The 18,613-nt window shown below is 52.0% G+C and overlaps 8 protein-coding genes across 9 annotated transcripts; 2 read left to right on the top strand and 6 right to left on the bottom strand.

Annotated features, from left to right (window-relative positions):
* Positions 1-21: 21 nt before the first annotated feature.
* On the bottom strand, positions 22-3,442 carry PV07_10400 (uncharacterized protein). Its single transcript, XM_016397724.1, has one exon. It carries the CDS (start codon positions 3,205-3,207, stop codon positions 469-471), a length of 2,739 nt encoding a protein of 912 aa, XP_016244915.1. The 5' UTR covers positions 3,208-3,442; the 3' UTR covers positions 22-468.
* Positions 3,443-3,678: 236 nt separating this feature from the next.
* PV07_10401 (uncharacterized protein) lies at positions 3,679-6,681 on the bottom strand. Its single transcript, XM_016397725.1, has 5 exons — positions 6,636-6,681; positions 6,463-6,572; positions 4,168-6,413; positions 3,942-4,111; positions 3,679-3,890 (listed from the first exon to the last, which is right to left on the bottom strand). Exons 1-5 carry the CDS (start codon positions 6,638-6,640, stop codon positions 3,809-3,811), a joined length of 2,613 nt encoding a protein of 870 aa, XP_016244916.1. The 5' UTR covers positions 6,641-6,681; the 3' UTR covers positions 3,679-3,808.
* Positions 6,682-6,852: 171 nt separating this feature from the next.
* Positions 6,853-8,861, top strand: PV07_10402 (uncharacterized protein). The gene is made up of 3 exons (XM_016397726.1): positions 6,853-6,949; positions 7,003-7,057; positions 7,119-8,861. The coding sequence occupies exons 1-3, from the start codon at positions 6,897-6,899 to the stop codon at positions 8,628-8,630; spliced, it is 1,620 nt and encodes a 539-aa protein (XP_016244917.1). The 5' UTR covers positions 6,853-6,896; the 3' UTR covers positions 8,631-8,861.
* Positions 8,862-9,222: 361 nt separating this feature from the next.
* PV07_10403 (uncharacterized protein) lies at positions 9,223-12,043 on the bottom strand (the record flags this gene model as incomplete). The annotated part of the gene is made up of 2 exons (XM_016397727.1): positions 9,223-11,580; positions 11,642-12,043. 2 exons carry the CDS (start codon positions 12,041-12,043, stop codon positions 9,223-9,225), a joined length of 2,760 nt encoding a protein of 919 aa, XP_016244918.1.
* Positions 12,044-12,752: 709 nt separating this feature from the next.
* PV07_10404 (uncharacterized protein) lies at positions 12,753-13,733 on the bottom strand (the record flags this gene model as incomplete). Its single annotated transcript, XM_016397728.1, has 1 exon — positions 12,753-13,733. One exon carries the CDS (start codon positions 13,731-13,733, stop codon positions 12,753-12,755), a length of 981 nt encoding a protein of 326 aa, XP_016244919.1.
* Positions 13,734-14,357: 624 nt separating this feature from the next.
* Positions 14,358-15,867, bottom strand: PV07_10405. 2 transcript variants are annotated; one of them, XM_016397730.1, is made up of 4 exons: positions 15,701-15,867; positions 15,109-15,644; positions 14,992-15,047; positions 14,358-14,941 (listed from the first exon to the last, which is right to left on the bottom strand). In XM_016397730.1, the coding sequence occupies exons 2-4, from the start codon at positions 15,543-15,545 to the stop codon at positions 14,580-14,582; spliced, it is 855 nt and encodes a 284-aa protein (XP_016244921.1). In that variant the 5' UTR covers positions 15,546-15,644; positions 15,701-15,867; the 3' UTR covers positions 14,358-14,579. The 2 variants fall into 2 exon arrangements, with proteins under 2 accessions (XP_016244921.1, XP_016244920.1); XM_016397729.1 differs by having other exon boundaries at positions 15,109-15,867.
* A 205-nt stretch (positions 15,868-16,072) lies between these two features.
* Positions 16,073-18,606, top strand: PV07_10406 (uncharacterized protein). The gene is made up of 3 exons (XM_016397731.1): positions 16,073-16,660; positions 16,719-17,655; positions 17,709-18,606. Exons 1-3 carry the CDS (start codon positions 16,348-16,350, stop codon positions 17,734-17,736), a joined length of 1,278 nt encoding a protein of 425 aa, XP_016244922.1. The 5' UTR covers positions 16,073-16,347; the 3' UTR covers positions 17,737-18,606.
* PV07_10407 (uncharacterized protein) lies at positions 17,766-18,610 on the bottom strand. The gene is made up of 2 exons (XM_016397732.1): positions 18,515-18,610; positions 17,766-18,444 (listed from the first exon to the last, which is right to left on the bottom strand). The coding sequence occupies exon 2, from the start codon at positions 18,421-18,423 to the stop codon at positions 17,896-17,898; it is 528 nt and encodes a 175-aa protein (XP_016244923.1). The 5' UTR covers positions 18,424-18,444; positions 18,515-18,610; the 3' UTR covers positions 17,766-17,895.
* Between the last annotated feature and the right edge of the window lie 3 nt (positions 18,611-18,613).

The raw sequence follows: 18,613 nt of genomic DNA on the forward strand, positions 1-18,613 counted from the left end.
CACATTCGCGGTGCATAATCTCCAATTGGGAGTTTTCAAGAGAGGGTGGCAGAACGCACAAGGGGCTGAACGCGCCGAGACACCGCGCGGACAACCCAGACCCAGGGTGGAAGGTCCATTTGAGCATTGGAAGGGTCATTTGACCTCTAGGATCAGAAGCCTAATCCAGAACGAGGGCGTGCTGTCATCGAAGATTGATTTGATCGATCTTTGCTATCGATCGCCGGTCTCATCTCAGTTACAATCCACGAGGTGGAACAGTTTTTTATCCGTCGGCGCTCCACCCCCGGAATCACGTGCTCAACGCAGCCTGATATTATCACTGATCACGTGTCAGGCTGGGACAGGATCCTCTCTGCAAGTACTCAATAGATACTCCGTAGAAATCCCACACATCCTATCCCGTTCCATCCGTCCCAGGCGACATATCCAGAACGACCATTCCAAGTTCACATCCAAGTGGCACGCTCATCGTGGCTTGCTCCTGACCGTCAAATCGTCAAGGACATCTGTCGTTGTTCCTCCCCTTTTGGTTTCAGCAACTTGGAACGCACTTCCTTCACCTCCCATATCCAATCCCTTCGCGGCCCGCTCATAAGCTTCGTTGCTCCGATCCGTCAAAATCTTCAGCTCCTCTTCGCTCAGGATCGATCTCCTCTTTTTGTGCTTTTCTTGCCCATTGTTCTCGTCTTCCTCTAGATGCGGGACATCATACTTCTCAAAGTCGTCGTTGACAAGCGCGCCTCTAATGTCATCCGTATCGACGCCGGACGAAAGAAGAGATTTGAATTTACCCTTTTGAATGACCAGTTTCTCCAGTTTCCTCTTCGTATCTGCCTTGAGCAGCAGTGTCTCCTCTACCGTTCCCCTGGTCGCGAGACGGTACACAATGACGGGTTTCGTCTGACCGATACGATGTGCGCGATCCATGGCCTGCAAGTCCTGCTGCGGGTTCCAGTCTGAGTCGAATAGAATCACAGTATCTGCTGCAGTCAAATTGATCCCTTGCCCGCCAGCTCGTGTCGTCAAGAGGAACAAATTGTAAGACTTGTCCGTGTTGAATTTGGTGATCTGCTCGTAGCGCTCTTCTTGGGCAACCGAGCCGTCAATGCGGCACGCCTTCCAACCGCGCAGTTCAACCGCGTACGTTTCCAAGATATCCAGTGTAGTTTTGAATTGGCTGAAGATGAGAACTTTATGTCCTAATTTGAAGAGTCGGGGAAGAAGTGTGTCGAGCACGAGAATCTTGCCCGAGGCCGTGACTAGACTTTCATCAACGTGTGGGTAGTTGCCTGATCGCTCTTCGGCTGCTGTACTTGGTTTCCAGGGCCAGTAGAAATTGTGCGGACTGTTGCACGCGAGACGGGCTTGCATCAAAGGATTCTGCAGCTTCTTGGAGGCGATCTCCTTTTTTGCAAGTTTGAATGTCTGGGCTCTCTCGAGCTCTTCTGCTTCCTCGGACGAGACGTTCTGTGAGGCTGGCGATGGAGACGCGCGGTCCAGGTTGACATCTTCTTCACCTTGTTCAATTCGACGAAGGCGAGCATTGAATTCCTGGTCCGTTACATCTCGATAGCTTGTGCGTGCCGATTTGCGTCCCCGCCGGATCGAGCCAGTAGAAGCAACAGAAGCTGGCGTTGAGTCTCGGCTTGGTTTCCAGCTCTTCGCGGGCGTCCCGCGCCCGCTGGCAGTCGCTTTCCGCTTGAGAGAAGCAGTCCGGCTTCTGGCCTCAATGCGTTCGGCAGCCTTCTCTTCCAAATATGATCTGCTCGTGCCTGCTAAGATTTCCCGGTACAATTCCTTCTGTTCAGAGGTCAGAGGTGCATACAGAATATACTCCCGTTTCTTGGGAAGGTCCGACTCAACGTCCGCTTTGACCCTTCGAAGTAGGAACGGCTTCAGAATGGCATGCATTGTCGACACGAGATTATTCCTGCGGCTCAACGTCTTCTCGTCAGCTTCCTTCTTGCCTTCCAGCACACTCGAGAAGTCGAACCACCGCTCAAAACTGTCAAGGTCATTGAACACTTCGGGCAGCAAGAAGTGCAGGAGTGACCAAAGTTCCGCGATGTTGTTCTGGAGAGGTGTGCCTGTGATCAGAAGTCGATTGGCAGAGTTGTATGTCATCAACTCTTTGATCAGTTTGCAGTTCATGTTCTTCAGGCGATGGCCCTCGTCCACAATGATATATTTCCATTGATAGGTTGCCAGAAATTTCCGATCATTCATGCAAATTTCGTAGCTGGTGACGACGATCGGAAACTCGTACTTGAATTGATCTTGCATCCTCATCTTTTTCCGCCTCATCGCCTCGCGCTCATCCTTGCTTCCATGGTAGAGTATCGTGTTGATACTCGGAGTCCAATGTTTGAACTCTTCAACCCAGTTGCGCACGGTACTTAGAGGAGCGGCGATCAAGAAGGGCCCGGAGATATTGTTCTCTTTGAAGAATGCAATCAATGAGATGGCTTGCAACGTCTTTCCCAGGCCCATCTCGTCCGCCAAGATGCCAGAGAGACCGTTCATCCAAAGCGATTTCAACCACTCTAGGCCTTCAAGTTGGTAGTGCTTCATCTTTCCACCAGTGACTAGAGAGGGTTGCTCAGTCGCGACAAGATCCTGGGTCCCAAGTCCCTCGCCTTCATATTCATCGGCGGCCTCTGCAAGGGCTTCTTGGACTGTTGGACCCTCTTTGGAAGCCTCAATAGCCTCCGAACCGAAGTAATCGGTTATGTTTCTCCTCCCAACATTACCCTTATTAGGCTGTCGTCCTCGCCCCCGAGTGGCCTTCTTCTCGTCTTTCCCCTGCGCTCCTGTCGGGTGCTCATCTTGAGCATGTGTTCTTGCAGACTTTCTTGTAGGCCCTTTCGACTCAGCAGTTTTGGCGGCTTCATGCTTCTGTTTCGCAGCAGCCCGTCGAGCTTGCTCTTGATTACGCTTCTGCTCCTGCTTCATCTTGTCTGCCATAATCGCAACGAAGACTGAGCTCGTCTTGAGGAGATTCGTGAGTGCCCGTGACTTGTAGTCCATCTCCTCGCCATCATCAGCATCCACGTTCATTTTATCTGCATCTTGCTCTTTCTTGTCTCCGTCGGCCTCTGCCTTGGCCTCTGAGAGACTGCCATTGAGTGGCGAAGACGGCGGGGTGCTTTTACCGGAAGACATAGCTGGTGTCGTTGGCTCTGAGGTCGCAGAACTTGTTGCCATAACGATCGCTGTATTCTAGATGAGGGTAGTGAAGGGAGAACCGAAGGCACTATTATCCAATTGAAGGTCTCCTGCGCAATAACTCTCAGCAAACGACGGCAATAGCGGTGATTGAACAGAGGGTTTTGGTCTCCATAGACGTTAACACGAGATCTTAAGAGAAAAGGAGGCCTCGACTCGTCGGCCGGTTCAGCTCAGGGTGTATTCCAGTGCCTCGATCTGAGCCCGCCACGGCTGGCCCCTTGCTGGAAGAATGTGGTGTCGTCACGGAAAAGTGGAAAGACACGCCCTTTCGCGATCCACTATACGCGTTCGAGTACGCGTTAATCGGCGCTAAGATCTCAATTACTAAACTGTTCATCACCGCTTGCACCCTGTTGCCTGCGTGTTGCCTGCCTCCTGTCCACTGTGGGATTAGCATGTTACTCGGTCAGGAGAAATCAAATAGTACGCAGCAATTGTGCTTCAATCGAAACGGTCAATGTTACGGGTATTTCTCTGTTATAATGCAACTTTGCTATTCCCTAGTCATAACACGATCATCAACCCTGTACTCGTGGAAATCCAGCACAATTATCAAAACACTCAGCATCTTAGCATCTCATGCTGCCACCGTTGCTACCGAATTGGCACCTCTTCCAGCCATGCGAGTACGCTGACGCTCTGGGCGACGCAACGTGTATCTGCAACCTCATGTCAGCGAGATGTCAAACTCAACTTAGTTGGTAACCTACTTCGCGAATGCTCTGGCAAGCGCCTTCTTGCAGCTAAGCTTTTGACTGCCGACAAACGAGTCGACAGTCACTGCAATCGCACGATCAATGTCTTGCGAAGAGCAGAAATCAGATAGTCTCATCTTGCAGAATGCTTCTGCAATTCTCATGATTGCTTCAAGGTGACGGACCTGCAAGGGAGTCAGTCAGTCAAATACCGCCATACAGTTGCATCCTAGCGACTCACCGTGATGGGATACGCGCCCGTTGCGAGGGATTCTCTTCGCATGTCTGCGAACAGCCTGGCCACTTTATCCTGATCGATCTGATAAAGCTTCGGCCGGCACTTTTCCCGAGCATACAGGATATACTTGCGGAGCAACTCCTGCGGAATGGCTCCCTCTTGTTGTGGTTCGCCGTTGTTGATTGCATTCTCCTGTTCGGTTTCCATGGCGGCAGTATCTCCAGCATCGGTCTCGAGCCTTGCCGGGTGCGCTCGTCCATGACTGTTGACCACAAAGTTTGCAAGCCGCTCGTCTTCAGCCGGGTCAACAGTATCCCTGACCACGCACAGAATGTCGAAACGAGACAAGATCGGCTCCGTGAGTTCGACGTTTTGACTGAAGGGAATGGTGCTGTTGTATCTTCCTCCGCTCGGATTGGCTGCCGCGACGATGGCACAGCGTGCCTGAAGTGTGGTAACAATCCCAGCCTTGCTGATTGAGATGGTTTGTTGTTCCATGGCCTCGTGAATAGAAGTTCGATCGGCATCGTTCATCTTGTCGAATTCGTCGATCAGGCAGGTCCCTCGATCAGCCAGGACTAGAGCACCGCCTTCAAGTCCCCATTCTTGTGTGAGGGGATCTTTGCGCACAGACGCAGTCAAACCTACTGCGGAAGCACCCTGTCCTGTAGCAAAGACAGCTCGATGCGCGGTCTTTTCGATATATTTCAACACTTGCGACTTGGCCGTGCCAGGGTCACCAAGCAGTAGGACATTGATATCACCACGGATCTTGTGTTTCCCCCGGGCCTCTTTGCTCACACCACCGAAAAGAGATAGTGCAACTGCCGTTTTGATATCCCGATGCCCATAAATTGAAGGGGCAATGGAATCGACTATCTTTTCCACGATGTTAGCATCTTTTGAAAGAGCTCGGATCTGTCGTTCATCCTCCTCTGTCAGTCGGAAGCCAGCGAGCTGATCATGAGTCTTGATGATGTGGTTGGCTTCGAGCATGGTCGCAAACACAGGGAAGCCATTCTTGTTATTCAGTTGGCCACTGTAGTTATTGCGATAAATCGCAGTTACTTCAACCTCTTCACCAGGTTTCGCCTTGTCGATCAAGTCTGCAAGAAGAATGACCTCTCGATGTCGTGGTAAACGGCCCGCTGGTACGGTACCGGGAGACTCCTGCAAAGTCAACTTTTGATAGTTCCGGTAGACGGTCTTCTCGCTGTTCAGCGTGAAAGGTCCCCGAGATTGACAGTTCTGGCAGAAGGTTAACTTGACTTCGGTTGATGTTGATTCCTGGGCAAATGGTCCAAGAGTAACACCGCACTTCTGACATGTAAATTTGACCATCTGAAGCTGTGGGAAGACACCAGTTCGTCTGGTAACCACTCCAGAAACCCGAACAAGACAATTAAGATGCGACTGCCGGAGTTGCCGCAAAGTATATTGGACTGGCAAATCTGAAATTCGGACATGAATCTCCGGATGGATCAATTCATAGTTTGGATAATGCAGTCGGACAACCTCAAAGGCGGCTTTGTCGAAGATCTTGAGCATCTCTGACGGAGCATTGGCAAGGAAATACGCCAGGATAGCTTTGGTGGAAGCAAGATGATCGTACGAGACTTCAAGCGACTCTGAGTTAACCTCGCCCAAAGTGCGAATGCGGGTGCCGTACACCGACGTGGCGTTGGCATCGATGTACTCCGTCAGAAATGACTTGAACTCGCGAGCAATGGTCTTCATGACTGAAGGGAGCGTAACCCATTCCGTAATGTTAGATGCCTTAACATCTTGCAATGTCTCCAAGGAGAGTTCTTCCTCCATAATGTTCTCATCAAGATCCATGTCGTCTTGATCCTCGTCGTAGTGATGGCGGCGTCTCCGCGGCTGCTTGGTCAAGTCGATCCCAGCGTCGTCGTCGTCGTCCGGCATGAATGCTGCCGGCATGCGACGTCTCCGAGCGAGCTCACGGTCGCGCTTGTTGAGGCGCGCTTCCAATTGACGCCGGGAAGCTAGGTCGAGTTCGTCGTAATCGCCTTCATCATCGATCATTCGACCTTGATATGTCTCTTGGTCGCGGCGTTCGCGTTCATCATTCATAAAATTGTCTCCAAAGAGGTCAATGCCATCTTCATCTTCAGCCATTTCGTCGGCGTCGTCGATGTCACCAATGAGGTCGTCCTCCGTTTGCAGTTCATCATCCCCTAGATCATCATTCTCGTTTGTAGGAAGCATGGGCGGCGAAGAGGGGAGGGCTGCCCAAGTTAGATTCTTCGACCTTCGGAGAGCGAGCGTTCAGCTTACCGGCTGGTGATGAAGACATGATCTCGTCCTCTTCGTCGCGAGCCCTCTTCCGTCTGCTGGCGTTACCTGGCCCTCTATTTGCCGCGGACATGCTGGGTCGAAGCGGTGAACTTGGAAAGTCAGCATTCCTGATAGAAGTGAAGAGAGGGTTCAGACTCTATGAATCTGCATACCTCATGATTTTGCGATTCTTCGTAGAGGCCAACCGTTGAAGTCTAGTATGGAAGGGGTTGAAGTGAGTAAGGAGGGACGCAGTTCTTAAAACCACTTTACGCGCGAAGACGCGTTCCACAAAACACGCTAAATCTCTCCAAAGTGGGGAATTGAGGTCATCCCGAGTCCGATTCCCTGCGAGTCTCTCCCGCAGATGTTTGTGGCCTTTTGAATCGACAGCTCCATCGTTCTTCTTTTCTCTCCCACTCTGAATCACGACAATGGAGACTGTATCTGAGATGGAAGAAATCAAGCAATCTCAAACCGCATCCGAGTTAGTTGCCCGTCCAAGAAGTCATTGTTTCTCGCTCACACTGACCATTCCAGTTTCATTGATCAACAACTCGCCCTCGAGGCTGATGCGCGAGAAGTGCTTCCATATGTACGGTTCTTGCCCTTCCAACCACTTGGAGATGCTCTCAGGTCGCTAATGTCATGCACAGAAGTTCGACAAATGTACCAATATTCTGGGGCCCTTGCGCCAGAACGTCTTTGCCTGCCTGACATGCAGCCCTCCACCCGCTTCGGCGGCGCAAGTCTACACGCCCGCAGGTGTCTGCTACGCTTGCTCCATCTCCTGCCACGGCGAACACACCCTCGTTGAGCTGTTCTCCCGCCGCGATTTTGTCTGCGACTGTGGCACTAGCCGATTACCGTCGACTTCGCCTTGCACTTTGCGATCCGATCCCGTAACAGGAAATCGAGGAGTACATTCGCAGGAACCACACAAGGGCAATCGTTACAACCACAACTTTCAAAATCGATTTTGCGCGTGCGGAGAGGAATACGATGCAGAAACGGAGAAGGGGACGATGTTTCAATGTTTGGGATTAGGGACGGTTGATAGTGGTGGTTGCGGAGAAGACTGGTACCATCCAGAGTGCCTGATGGGCTTACCGAGAGATTGGTACAAGTCAGTCGACTCGAAACAAAAAACGTCAGAGGAAACAGAGAAAGATCAGAAGACAGAGGATAAAGAGGCGGAAGAACCCAGTCACCCAGTCCCGCCAGGCTTCCCAAACGAAGATGACTTCGATACCATGATATGCTACAAGTGCGTGGAGTCCAATCCCTGGATCAAGAAATACGCGGGCGCACCCGGCTTCTTGCCCGCTGTGTTCAAACATGGCGCCCAGACAGGCACAGTGAACAACACTGCTGACCCAGCCGCGCAATCCAAGGCCACACCAACATCAACTGCCCCTGTTTCCCTCAAGCGTAAGGCCTCCGATGGCGACATAGAAGCCGGGCCACCTAGCCCTTCCAAGCGCGTTAGGAACGAAGACGAAACAGATCCAGCAGCAGCAGCAGCAGCTCTTCCGATCACCTCTACCGAACCGCTCTCCAACGACAACGACGACGCAAACAACCACCCCGCAACGAATCCTGCAAAGACAGAAGCCGACCCAAACCCCAAACAAAAGCACGACCTCCTTCCCAGCCCACCTCCAACGGGGACCTTCTCGCTCTTCCTGCGCGCCGATTTCCGCGACCACCTGTGCCACTGCCCGCAATGCTACCCGCACCTGATCCCGCACCCGCAACTCCTGGAGGAAGAGGACACGTATGAACCCTCGCTATCATCCGAGGGCTCCTCGGACGCCAACAACGGCGGCGGGCACTCGCGATCCTCGCGTGCTTCCCTCCTGGAGCGAGGCGAAGCCGCCCTGTCAAACATGGACCGAGTCCGCGCGATCGAGGGCGTCATGGTCTACAACCACTTGCGCGACAAGGTGAAGGAGTTCCTCAAGCCGTACGCGGAGAGCGGCCAGGCGGTCAGCGCCGAGGCCATCAAGGCGTACTTTGAGAAGCTGAGAGGCGACGAGGCGGCTATAAAAGAGGCCAAGGAAAAGGACGGCAGGGCGAACGGTCATGATGGAGCGGATGGGAATGGAGGTGCGGAAGGTGGAGGCGAGGGCGATAGAAGCACCAGGAGAGAACAGTCCGGGTATTGAACGGCATGAAAGAGAGTGAGTGCCCAGATGCTCCCACGACACCTACAGTACGTCACGTCGGGAACGACATTCAAAAATATACTATGCACAACGGCAGTTTTCGCGGCTGTCGTGGAGAGGGAACGAAGAACAAAAAGCCTATCCTGGAAAGCACTTTTGTATTGCTGTTTGCATGCTACAGTGGCACAAGTGGTCGCCGCACCGTCAATACATCTGAACACGTTTGGTGACGAGGTTTTTTGGCTTTGGAGCTCTTTCAGTTTCGAAGTAACCAGTGCATGAACGATCCCCCAGACTCCTTGACTCCCTGTTCCGCGCACAATTTGTGCTTTGAGCCCTCCTTTGGTCGCTCTATGTTGTTGGTATCAATACTCGGTACATTTCTGTCACCCTTCATTTCCTTTTGGGACCAGCCTCACCCAGTTGGATTACAAATGCTGAATTGCTCAATTTCGAATGAGGGAATCAATATGCTGGGTAATAGCTCTGGTCTTCTGCTCCGAAAGCCTTCAGTCGTTGCTTGAAGCATGGCCGTGCGATTTACTGGGTTCCGGTATGAGCTGTATGGTTCGTGGTCGTCTCTCACCTTATTTCAGGGTGCCTTGACCGTACCGGCATTCGCTTCCTCAGCTAGCTTCGCAAGCCGTTCTCGGGTTTTCCTGTATGGGCCCCTTGGTCCTCTCTTGCAGCCACGTTTCGTTGGATTGGCCGTCTTTCCCTTCGTTGTCTCCTCGAGAGGAGTCATCATGGGTCCCTGTTCGCTAGTGGTCTTGTCCAAAGACGCCTTCATTTCTCGATCCACTTCAACGTTTGTGGACAGCTGGTGCTGAACAAGCCCAGAGGTCTGTCCGACCACTCCCACAGATTCCTGTCCGCTAGCTAGATCATTCACAGTGTTCCGAGAAGCGCCCTGGATTTTCTCTGATGGCAGAGAAGAATCGGCGCTGCGGCTTTCCAAGCTGTCTTCACCTTTGCCCTTCCCGTTCGGCTTAACCTCTTCACCCTCGGAATTGGTGATGACGATGCTCTCCGTTCCATCTTCGCGTTGCCCCTGCTTGTCCTTTGCAAAGCTGGCCAACGAGCTCAGGGCAAGAGCAAGGTCCGATTGCGAACAAACGTTGTCCCATTGAACCTTGCCCCTCATTCCATCCTTCATCGGTCCGCGGAGTCGTGCCTGGAGCTCTTCCAGATCTTCATTTTCAGAAATCGGAGAATATGATGGCGAAAGCGGAGACCTTGGCTTCACAATCTCTAGAGGCACAGCGCCCTCAGTGGTTCTTGTGATTGTTTCTGCCGATTCAATGCTGGAGATTATGTGCTGTGATTCAGTGTGAGAGTCGGTCTCATCTGAAGGCACCAGATGCGCCTTGGTAAGGTCGCGACATCTTTCTGCTTCGGTATGAAGTTGGTCGATATCATAATTCTTCCCTTGCCAAGTACCTTTTGAAGGAGTCACGGGTGCTGCTTCGATTAGCATTCGTTGAACCTTGCTTATATCTGGGCGGATATCTGACTGGGAAGCCTTTCGCTTTGAGCTGTCAGATGCCACAGGCGCTGAACAGCCAGGATGTGGTTGCGGTTTGGCTGGAGGACGGATTGCAGGCCTCGTGAAGGTGGCGCCGAGTGTGCCACTATGCAGCGGTCGTTCCACATCCTTCACCGTGGGTCCCAGGCCGAATCCAGATATGTTGGTACCGAATGACCTAGAGATGACTGATGAACGCTCAGGATTCGCAAACCCGTTGAGAGACACTGCCGTCGTATTTCCGGGGTTTGGAGCGGACATTTGTTGTGTCGAACTCATAGGTTGCGGATTCTTTCTCAAGATCCTGGCCAATCCGTCCTTGTTCTGTATCTTGAGAATCAGACGCTGAGGATCTGGTAGAATCCCAAACGGCGGATGTGCTTCCGAATACTTTGTGGTAAGCTGCTGAGAAGCGTCAGCACTCTGCAAATCCCGAGAGCGCTCTTTCGCCCTTGAAAGTAGTTTGGCCAATATGCCTCTGGAGCTGCAGCTAGCACGCGGACTAACCGCATTTTCCAGAGATTCATCTTGTACTTCGAATTGGCCATGTTGGACGTGTGGAGAAGTGGCACTATCGAAGATCGCTGTGATTGAATATGAACCGGCTCGAGCGACGCCTGTTCGGGTTTTCTCATTGAGATCTCGGGCGTTAAACAATGATGCTCCAGATGAACTCGATAATTCACCAGGCTTTGTGACGGTAGAGAGGGGATGGGGCGAGATTCTCACGACCAAATTTGGATCCAAGTGGAGTAATGGACGATCTGATGTCGGGCGTGGTTTAATCGAATATATCGGATGGACCGGAGTCGTGGGCATTGTGCTTCGCTTTCCGGCCGCCTTCTTCTTGTTATTCAAATCGTGCCTAGGCCTTAAGCGTTTTTCACTGCGCTGTGCTTCATGGGTTTGGTCAGGTTCTGAGAAGGACGAATATCCCGAATCGATATGGAGATGATCGTTCGACGGGCCCGGTCTGGCCGTTGTGCCCGGGACATGTCTGAAGAGTCCGCCAAACTGTGCATCTAAAGGATCTGGCAGCCAAGTTCCGAGCAATTCTCTCGCAATACCACGACTTGACAAGAAGTCTTTTGCCACGCGGACCTCGGACTCAAAGGCTAACTCATAGTTGCTCGCGAAGACCATGTAGTCGACATATTCATTGAATACATCCGCATCGATAGACAAGGGTGGTTGCTGAGCTTCAGAAAGTTCGACGCTAGCATGAGCACAGTAGTTCCATATTTCTGCAACCGAAGCTGGATGTAATGCCCGCATGCCCACAGCTCTCTGAATTTGGCTCGCTTCCTGCTCCGTCAGTCCCAGAAGCTGCGGCACTAATTTCGAAGGATAGTTCGCTGAGACGGCTTTGTAGATGTGGCACTGCAAAGAAAGCGGAAGCACGTCCCATGTGGGGTTGCAATCGGTCTGTAAAGCATCAGTCAATGTAATCTTTTGAGGATTGGAGTTTAGGAGGAGATCCACAGACCTCTGCAGCAATTGGCTCATCCACCACGGGTCGGACGGGTATTCTGGTATTATTCTGCGTTGTAATGGGTTCAATTGTTCGCCACTCTGCTCGGGGACTGTTGTTTTGAACTGGACTGCTGCCAGCCAAGCTGATACGGGGGCCCTCACTTGAAAGTGAATTCAGCGTTTCCTGAACGTTCACCAACTCTTTAGATTCGTCTGAATTCCCCGCAGCAGACGTATTGATAGAGGTCAGCGGAAGCGAAGGAAAGGCTGCTGGAGGATTGTTTGGATTGAAAGGGACAATCTGGGCTTTGAGCAACATGGGATAAGCTGGCTTGGTTCCATTGCGATTTTGAGGTGCGACGTGCACTTCATCTTCAAAACGAGTCGGCACCGTGACACTTTTTCTCAGTTGCATGGCTGCATATCAATAAGTTCCATATGTTATGAAGGAGAGATCGATAAGGAGAAGGAGCACGTGAGCAATCTGGGCCCAATAAAGGAGTGTGGATGGTAACAAGTGGGTGAAGGTGGTTACCCAAGACAAAGAGGATGGAAGACAAAATGAGTTTGGGCGGTTAAAGGATAGGTGTCGACTCTTGTACCTGACCCCACTGAGTATGTGAAGAGCTGGACAGTGATGCAATTGCCGGTGAAGTGCTTGCCTGTGAGGGAGGCGCCTTCAATCAGTTCCTTCTCACTGGAGGCTGCCAAACAGGAGGGCGCGACGTACTGCTGCCACAACAAGAAGTGAGCAATGACAGTAAATTGCCTATTGGCAGTAGTTACCTCCTCAATGCCAACCTCCATACAACATGCCGATGTTCCATAACTCGAAGCTCCCGTTGAGCGAAGTTATTCCACCCTGCATGCCGGTCACGGCTTGCTCGCATGACAGTGATAGCGGCAACATAGCGACTTCATCTTATGGTTGTAGTTCGCCCAGGAGCGGCCGTAGGAGATGAGTATTGCCAGATTGGAGGCCAAGGTGGTTGGAGGTATACTCAGTTAGCTCGGCGATAATCGTTGGAACATGCAGCATTTGCCCCAGTCCGCGTTGTGAGACGTAGATTCGCATTCCATGTCCGATCAACGGGTTCGAATGTCTCGTCAGAGGACGATCATGGTCAATCGAAGAGGTCCACAAACGGGGCCACCCCTTCTCTAACATGAGTACCATGCGTGTACTCAGAATTGCATTCCATGTTCTCGTCAGAGTCGTAGAAAGCGTCCAAATTCCGCTTGCGGAGCGTTGTGGGCAGAGCCACAGCGTTGCTGCCGCGCATCGATGTGCTTGATATTGGGCCGGAGACTTGACGTTCAGCTCGGGTGATCGCTTGCAAGTCGAGCAAAACGTTCTTCATTTCGTCTGACAAACTGATACAGAAGCGCTGCGACTGGAGAATATGAATGGCGACAATTGCGTCCACGCCGTAAACAATCATCAGATATGCCGCTACCAATAACGGCGATCGGTCATTTCCAGACTCACAGAAGACGAGAACCTTGCCGGAGATGTCGCTGATATCTTGGATTGGGGTCCTGACGCAAGAAGACTCGAGATGGTCGTTTATTGCTCGAACAGTTGACTTGACAACGGGGATGAAATCGTTTGGGTGTTCAAAATCCAAAGTCAAGGTCGCTCGTCCTGCGCTCGAAGGAAAGCTTGCAGGATCAAGGAAGGTCGGTCTCGTCAGCAAGGATCTGGTAGACCGGACTGCAACAAGAAGGGTGATGCCTGTCTGCTCGACAAAATCAGGGTCCTTAGCAGAGCTGCTTGGACCCAGCAGCAGGAATGGGAGGATATACTGGGCACTTCTCCGCATCTCATATTGCCATATGAGCATCGAGTGGGTCAGATCCAGCTTGTGACTCGAGACGAGCGCGGCGAGGAAATCCGGATTGCCATACTGTGTAGAAATTTGGGTAAACGGAACAACATCAACCTTGAAAGAGGGCCTTCCGTCACGGTATTCGAGGTCAGGTGGAGGCACATAGACTTTTGGAACTCCCAGCTGTCGCTTGTCGCTGTAGTGTTGAGCCGCAACGTAGACACCCGGGGCTGGAGGCCAGGAAGTAGCTGCTGTGACCTCGGTGTTGGGAAGCATGGCAAGCTGCAAGCACGAGATAAGGTATTGAATGATGCTGTGATTGTAGGTAGATACAGATCGAGATAGTAGGCTCAGATGTGTCTGTTGTCGTCGGCGCAGTTCTTTGGTGATGTTGCACAGGGGCAAGCAGAAGAGGCTGATGGAACTCAGACGGTTGATGCCAGCAATGCATGAGCAGCCTCCGCTCCTGCCATATTCGGGAGATATTATGAACAAGTCTTGTGAAACTCCAGATCGCTGGTATTTTGTAGACTCAGAACCGGCGTGCAGGGTCGAGAGAGCCTTCTTGGGGTCACCGACTTGGTAGTGGAAGACTGGTCGTGACTGACTCGATCGGTATTACTGGAGTCCGGTAGCAGCAGGTCAGTGATCAAACGAAACAAGGTGGCAGAGCAGTGCGGAGTGTATTGCAAGCAGCAGAGGTACACCGAACAGAGGATCGCCAACGTAGGGGATGGTAAAGGCTGGAATTTTGATGGCCATGATTTGGGATGTGGTGCCAGATGCCATTCTGAAGGGGAAGCGAAGCCAAGTTCGTTGCCGCCTGCCGAGGATCAATGAGGCGCCCGCAAATCGGCGTCGCTGCAGACCGTCACCACCACCACCACCACCACCACCACTGCTCCTACGAGTGACATTGCAGGCAGTCCAGGTCAGACAGACTACCCGTGGTCTTATAAACAGCTCTTTCTTGTGTGTACAGAGTTGATTCAACCGTCGAACTTGGCATTCCCTCATTTGGGGTGCATGCAGTAATGTACAGTAAGGCAGCACAACGTGACGACTTGCTACCGAATCTACCTTCGTCATCATCTCATAACCCATCCCACGAACAATTCTTCGTTATTGACCTTTGGCTCTGGACTCAGTGCTTCCAGCGTCTTTCTGAGGCTGCGATAGCGCCCGCTTTTCATGTTGTTGTTTGTCACGCCTAAACTGTCTTTGTATTTGCCATATTGCTCTCTCCACCTCCCCACTCAGCTCTGGCACTCCTGTCACTTTGGCTACCAGGTTGTGGCTGTCTGCTGGGAGGATGATTTGTTCGGGTGGTGCACTGCCGTCGAGGACTTGGCTTCGCGTGACAAACGTGAAATCCGGTGCATCGGGTGCCACCTGCTCATACAGGTCCTCAATCTCTGGAGGTGATATGGGCCGGAAGAGTCGATTATCCAGGATAAAATCCAAATGATCTGAACCTTTCAAAGCTGGTGGCCTGTCAGCGAGAGGCGGCTTGCTCAGGTGTACTGCCACTTACCTTTCCAATGGGACCAACACCGGTATGCAGCATAGAAAAAGGGAAAATTGGGTATTCTAGTTGCAGTTCAGTCATCGACGCACCCATAGACGTGGATTAGCCGGGGCAAAACCATACACAGGTACCAGAGCAAATGGTATGCAGATTGGCATGGCGACCATGCTTCCAATGAAGCGATTCCAATGCAGTTGTTTTCTTTCCCTCGCCAGCCTTGCCAGAACTTTTGGCACATCGTCTTTGTGCATCACATTACCAGGGTAGATGACATCGAATTTCTTGCCTCGTGCAATCTGCTCGGCCTGCAGTTTGGGGTTGGAAGGAGGAAAGCTCTTCAATCCCCATTCCTGGTAAGGTATGCGCTGCAGGCCTTGATTGCCATAGTACACGACTGTTTTTCTCCATCCCCTATCTGCTGCTTCCCACTTGGCCCATGTCTCGGCGGCCTTTGCCGTCAATCGATCGATGATGGTCGGGTTGGCGTTCGGCTTTTGGACGCCGCGTTGACAGAAGACGAGTGCCTGTCGCGTTGTAAGAGGCAAGAGGAAGATTCGCATAGCCGCGACGACTGCAGACTCGGGGGCAAGGAGACAGAGACTGCGACCGGTTTGCGTCGTTCAGGGTAGTTTCGATGAAATCATGGTCGAGACGGCAGGCTGCGAATACAAAATGAGCGAACCGCACCAGTAGGTCTGAAAGATGAGCGCCCAACAATCAATATTTTCCTGCCTCGATGATGCCAAAGACTGAACAGGTGCGCACAGCGAATCGGAGCTGCAATCTGGCCTTTTGTGCAGGTATGTACATCAAAGTGACTATTTTGAAATCAAGTCAGTCATGAAGCATTAGTCCATGGTAGTTTTGTTGCCTCCAGAGCTGTCCTCCAACGTCATGGCTGAATCTCATGCATTGATTCGCCTAGAGCTGCCCAGGGACCTAGGCACCACGGAGGCACTACCAAACCCCCCCCCCCCGTTCCCGCAGCCATTTGCAGCAGACTGACGCCCCCATTCGCCAGGTGAGCTTACTCCAAGTTCCCTCAGTGATGAATGATCAACCTACTCCTAAAACAGCTACTAAGGCAGGTCATACTCCCCATGTGGCATATGGCGCAGCATTGCCCGATATTTCTCTGTGTGTTTACAAGCCTCAGAGCCCTCATTATTTAACGCTATCAGAGCGACTACACCAGAGCATTTATTTACGGGGCATTGACACGGCCACCTCGAGTATCACAAAGCGCATTCGCGCTGCCAAACATCCTCGACATGCCCTTCCGCACCCGCCGGCGTTGACCTCTCCTCGTTACGGAGTATCCCAAATTTGAGGACTCTTCCAGATCCCCAGCAGATCAACAACATGGCTGCTGAAGGAGGCTTCCCCTGGCAGGCGCCGTCAAGAGATCCTGAAAAGGCGGCAATGATAATGCCAGACCGCAACAAAGTCCCTCCACCGCCATCAATTGAGCAAGAAAGAGAACCAACATCCCCGACTAAGACCGTGGCATTGCATCAGCAATCCCAGCCTCGGAAGAATATCAACTTACAAGGGAAGCATCGACATGTTGTTGTCAAAGGGCCTCCGCGAGTGGGCTTAACAAGTGCACTCCACGCTCCATCAGATTCTGTCCGAGCCAAACCAACGTCTCCCCTTCCCGTCCGAACCATTCCTCGTAGGTCATTGCCTCACTCCGTCAGACTCGGCTGAATAAAGTTAACAATTACGGACAGCTTGGGTGAAAGACGCGGATGAAGATGATTTGAGCGACCCTCAGTTCCAGAGCCCAGACACTCCACACGCAGCGTTGGTTGCGCAGCATCACCACAGCGTGTCCACAGCCAGGCGGCCTCTTATATCTAGCAGGCAGTCTCACGAGGAGGACTACTCTACACCATCTGGCAAGGCGAGAGCGCCGCGAACTTCAAGATGGATGTCGTTTGCCCAGCCCAGTGCCTACCCCCGAGAGAACTTCAACAGTGAAAAGGTGGACCCGGACTGGCTGAACCAGAACTTTACCGACTATTCAAAAACATGGCTGGCGGACCACGACGACGACGACGTCGAGGATGGCAGTAGCCGTTATCGTGCCTTTCGCAGGAAGAGACAAGTGTGGTATAAACGCGCCCAGTTCTACATCCTGCGAAATCCATTTATTCCTCTTGCCTTCCGGCTGACAGTGCTATCTTTTGCCATCGTCGCTCTGGGCCTGGGGGCTTCAATCTACCATGAAACCGGCAAGATCACGAAGTGCATCAAACAAGCACCAGACCGGCGCACTGCCGAGTGTGCGCAACGCGTGGGGCCGACAGCCACCGACTATTATCGAGACCCTTCGGGCTTGATGGCGGTGATAGTGGACGCAATCGCCATTGTCTACACCATCTATATCACCTACGACGAATACTTTTCGAAACCTCTGGGACTACGACCCGCAAGAGCAAAAGTCCGACTGATGCTGTTGGATTTGTTCTTCATTGTGTTCCAGTCCGCAAACTTGAGTCTAAGTTTCGAATCCTTGACAGTGGATGAAGGTGCCTGCAAGACTGGCGATTCTCTAAGGACGGCAGGCAGATTCGAGAGTATCTGCGACAGAGCAGAGGCCCTGAGCGGTGTGTTGTTGGTGTCACTTACTGCATGGTTAATGACATTTTCTGTTAGCGTCTTGAGGTAAGTTTAACCATCCGGACCACTCTGCATATATTTGACTGATCGCCATACAGGCTGGTAGAACGAATCGACACGAAGTGAAACGAGTTTACGACCCGGACTTCTACGAACAAAATTTAAACCTGTTTTGTGCCGAGTCTTCCCATGGCATGATTTATGCCAGCGGAGGACTGCCCAGCATCATTAAAGGCTCGACATATACTTTTAGTCTTTCTCGACAATACAGCTTTGGCAACATCCTCATACTTTCAGACTTGGGCCTTCGTCGCCGTAGACCGGGTCGCGCTTGAACCATCCCAAGCTTCCGATCTGCTTGACCTGCTCCTCCTCCCCAGGCTTCCCGTAACACATATCCCATGTCCTGCCCTTCTCATAAGAGCCAACCATTTGGAAGCCGCCATAATCCTCGAGTAACCGATGACCGACGCCAGCAGGGACGACTACGACATCACCTTGCTCAAGAACGGGTTCCACTCGGCCTTCATTCTTCTCACCTCCAAAGCAGCACTTTGCTGACCCCGAAGCAATGCTGAGAACTTCATGAGTGGTTGAGTGAAAGTGCGTTTCGCTGAACATGGTGTATCTCCATTGTGGAGAGACGACCCCGACGGATTTGAGGTGAGATTCGATAGTTGAAGGATTGGGGTCTGCAAAGACACCGTGGTATATCATGAGGGGCTTGCCTTGTATGGAGGTGTTTGGGATACCTTCGTAAGCGGGGATTTGATGTTTCGAGACCCGCAAGGCATTCAACGGAGTGATAGACATATTGTCGCCTCCGGAAGAACACTGCTAAAAGGGTGTTGCTGTTGGTCAGTGGCGGCGAGTTGAAATGGTTGTCAAGCGGGCAGTGCTGTACCTCGTGCACATGAGAGATAATAATATCAGAACTAGAACAAAGGATAGCTTTGCACGCGAGGACAGTGAATAACAAGACACGGTGCTTGGTGATCACGTC

The sequence above is a fragment of the Cladophialophora immunda genome (assembly GCF_000835495.1).
Source record: "Cladophialophora immunda strain CBS 83496 unplaced genomic scaffold supercont1.6, whole genome shotgun sequence".
Taxonomy (NCBI): Eukaryota; Fungi; Ascomycota; class Eurotiomycetes; order Chaetothyriales; family Herpotrichiellaceae; genus Cladophialophora; species Cladophialophora immunda.

Coding starts and splice junctions, on each gene's coding strand:
- PV07_10400 (XM_016397724.1), bottom strand. CDS start 3,207: ATGGCAACAAGTTCTGCGACCTCAGAGCCAACGACACCAGCTATGTCT.
- PV07_10401 (XM_016397725.1), bottom strand. Junction 6,414..6,462: donor CATGTCTTCATCACCAGCCG/GTAAGCTGAACG, acceptor TAACTTGGGCAG/CCCTCCCCTCTTCGCCGCCC. Junction 4,112..4,167: donor CGGGCGCGTATCCCATCACG/GTGAGTCGCTAG, acceptor ACTCCCTTGCAG/GTCCGTCACCTTGAAGCAAT.
- PV07_10402 (XM_016397726.1), top strand. CDS start 6,897: ATGGAGACTGTATCTGAGATGGAAGAAATCAAGCAATCTCAAACCGCA. Junction 6,950..7,002: donor CAATCTCAAACCGCATCCGA/GTTAGTTGCCCG, acceptor TGACCATTCCAG/TTTCATTGATCAACAACTCG. Junction 7,058..7,118: donor CGCGAGAAGTGCTTCCATAT/GTACGGTTCTTG, acceptor TGTCATGCACAG/AAGTTCGACAAATGTACCAA.
- PV07_10405 (XM_016397730.1), bottom strand. CDS start 15,545: ATGCGAATCTTCCTCTTGCCTCTTACAACGCGACAGGCACTCGTCTTC. Junction 15,048..15,108: donor CCATTTGCTCTGGTACCTGT/GTATGGTTTTGC, acceptor AACTGCAACTAG/AATACCCAATTTTCCCTTTT. Junction 14,942..14,991: donor GTGTTGGTCCCATTGGAAAG/GTAAGTGGCAGT, acceptor ACAGGCCACCAG/CTTTGAAAGGTTCAGATCAT.
- PV07_10406 (XM_016397731.1), top strand. CDS start 16,348: ATGGCTGCTGAAGGAGGCTTCCCCTGGCAGGCGCCGTCAAGAGATCCT. Junction 16,661..16,718: donor TCCCGTCCGAACCATTCCTC/GTAGGTCATTGC, acceptor AATTACGGACAG/CTTGGGTGAAAGACGCGGAT. Junction 17,656..17,708: donor TTTTCTGTTAGCGTCTTGAG/GTAAGTTTAACC, acceptor ATCGCCATACAG/GCTGGTAGAACGAATCGACA.
- PV07_10407 (XM_016397732.1), bottom strand. CDS start 18,423: ATGTCTATCACTCCGTTGAATGCCTTGCGGGTCTCGAAACATCAAATC.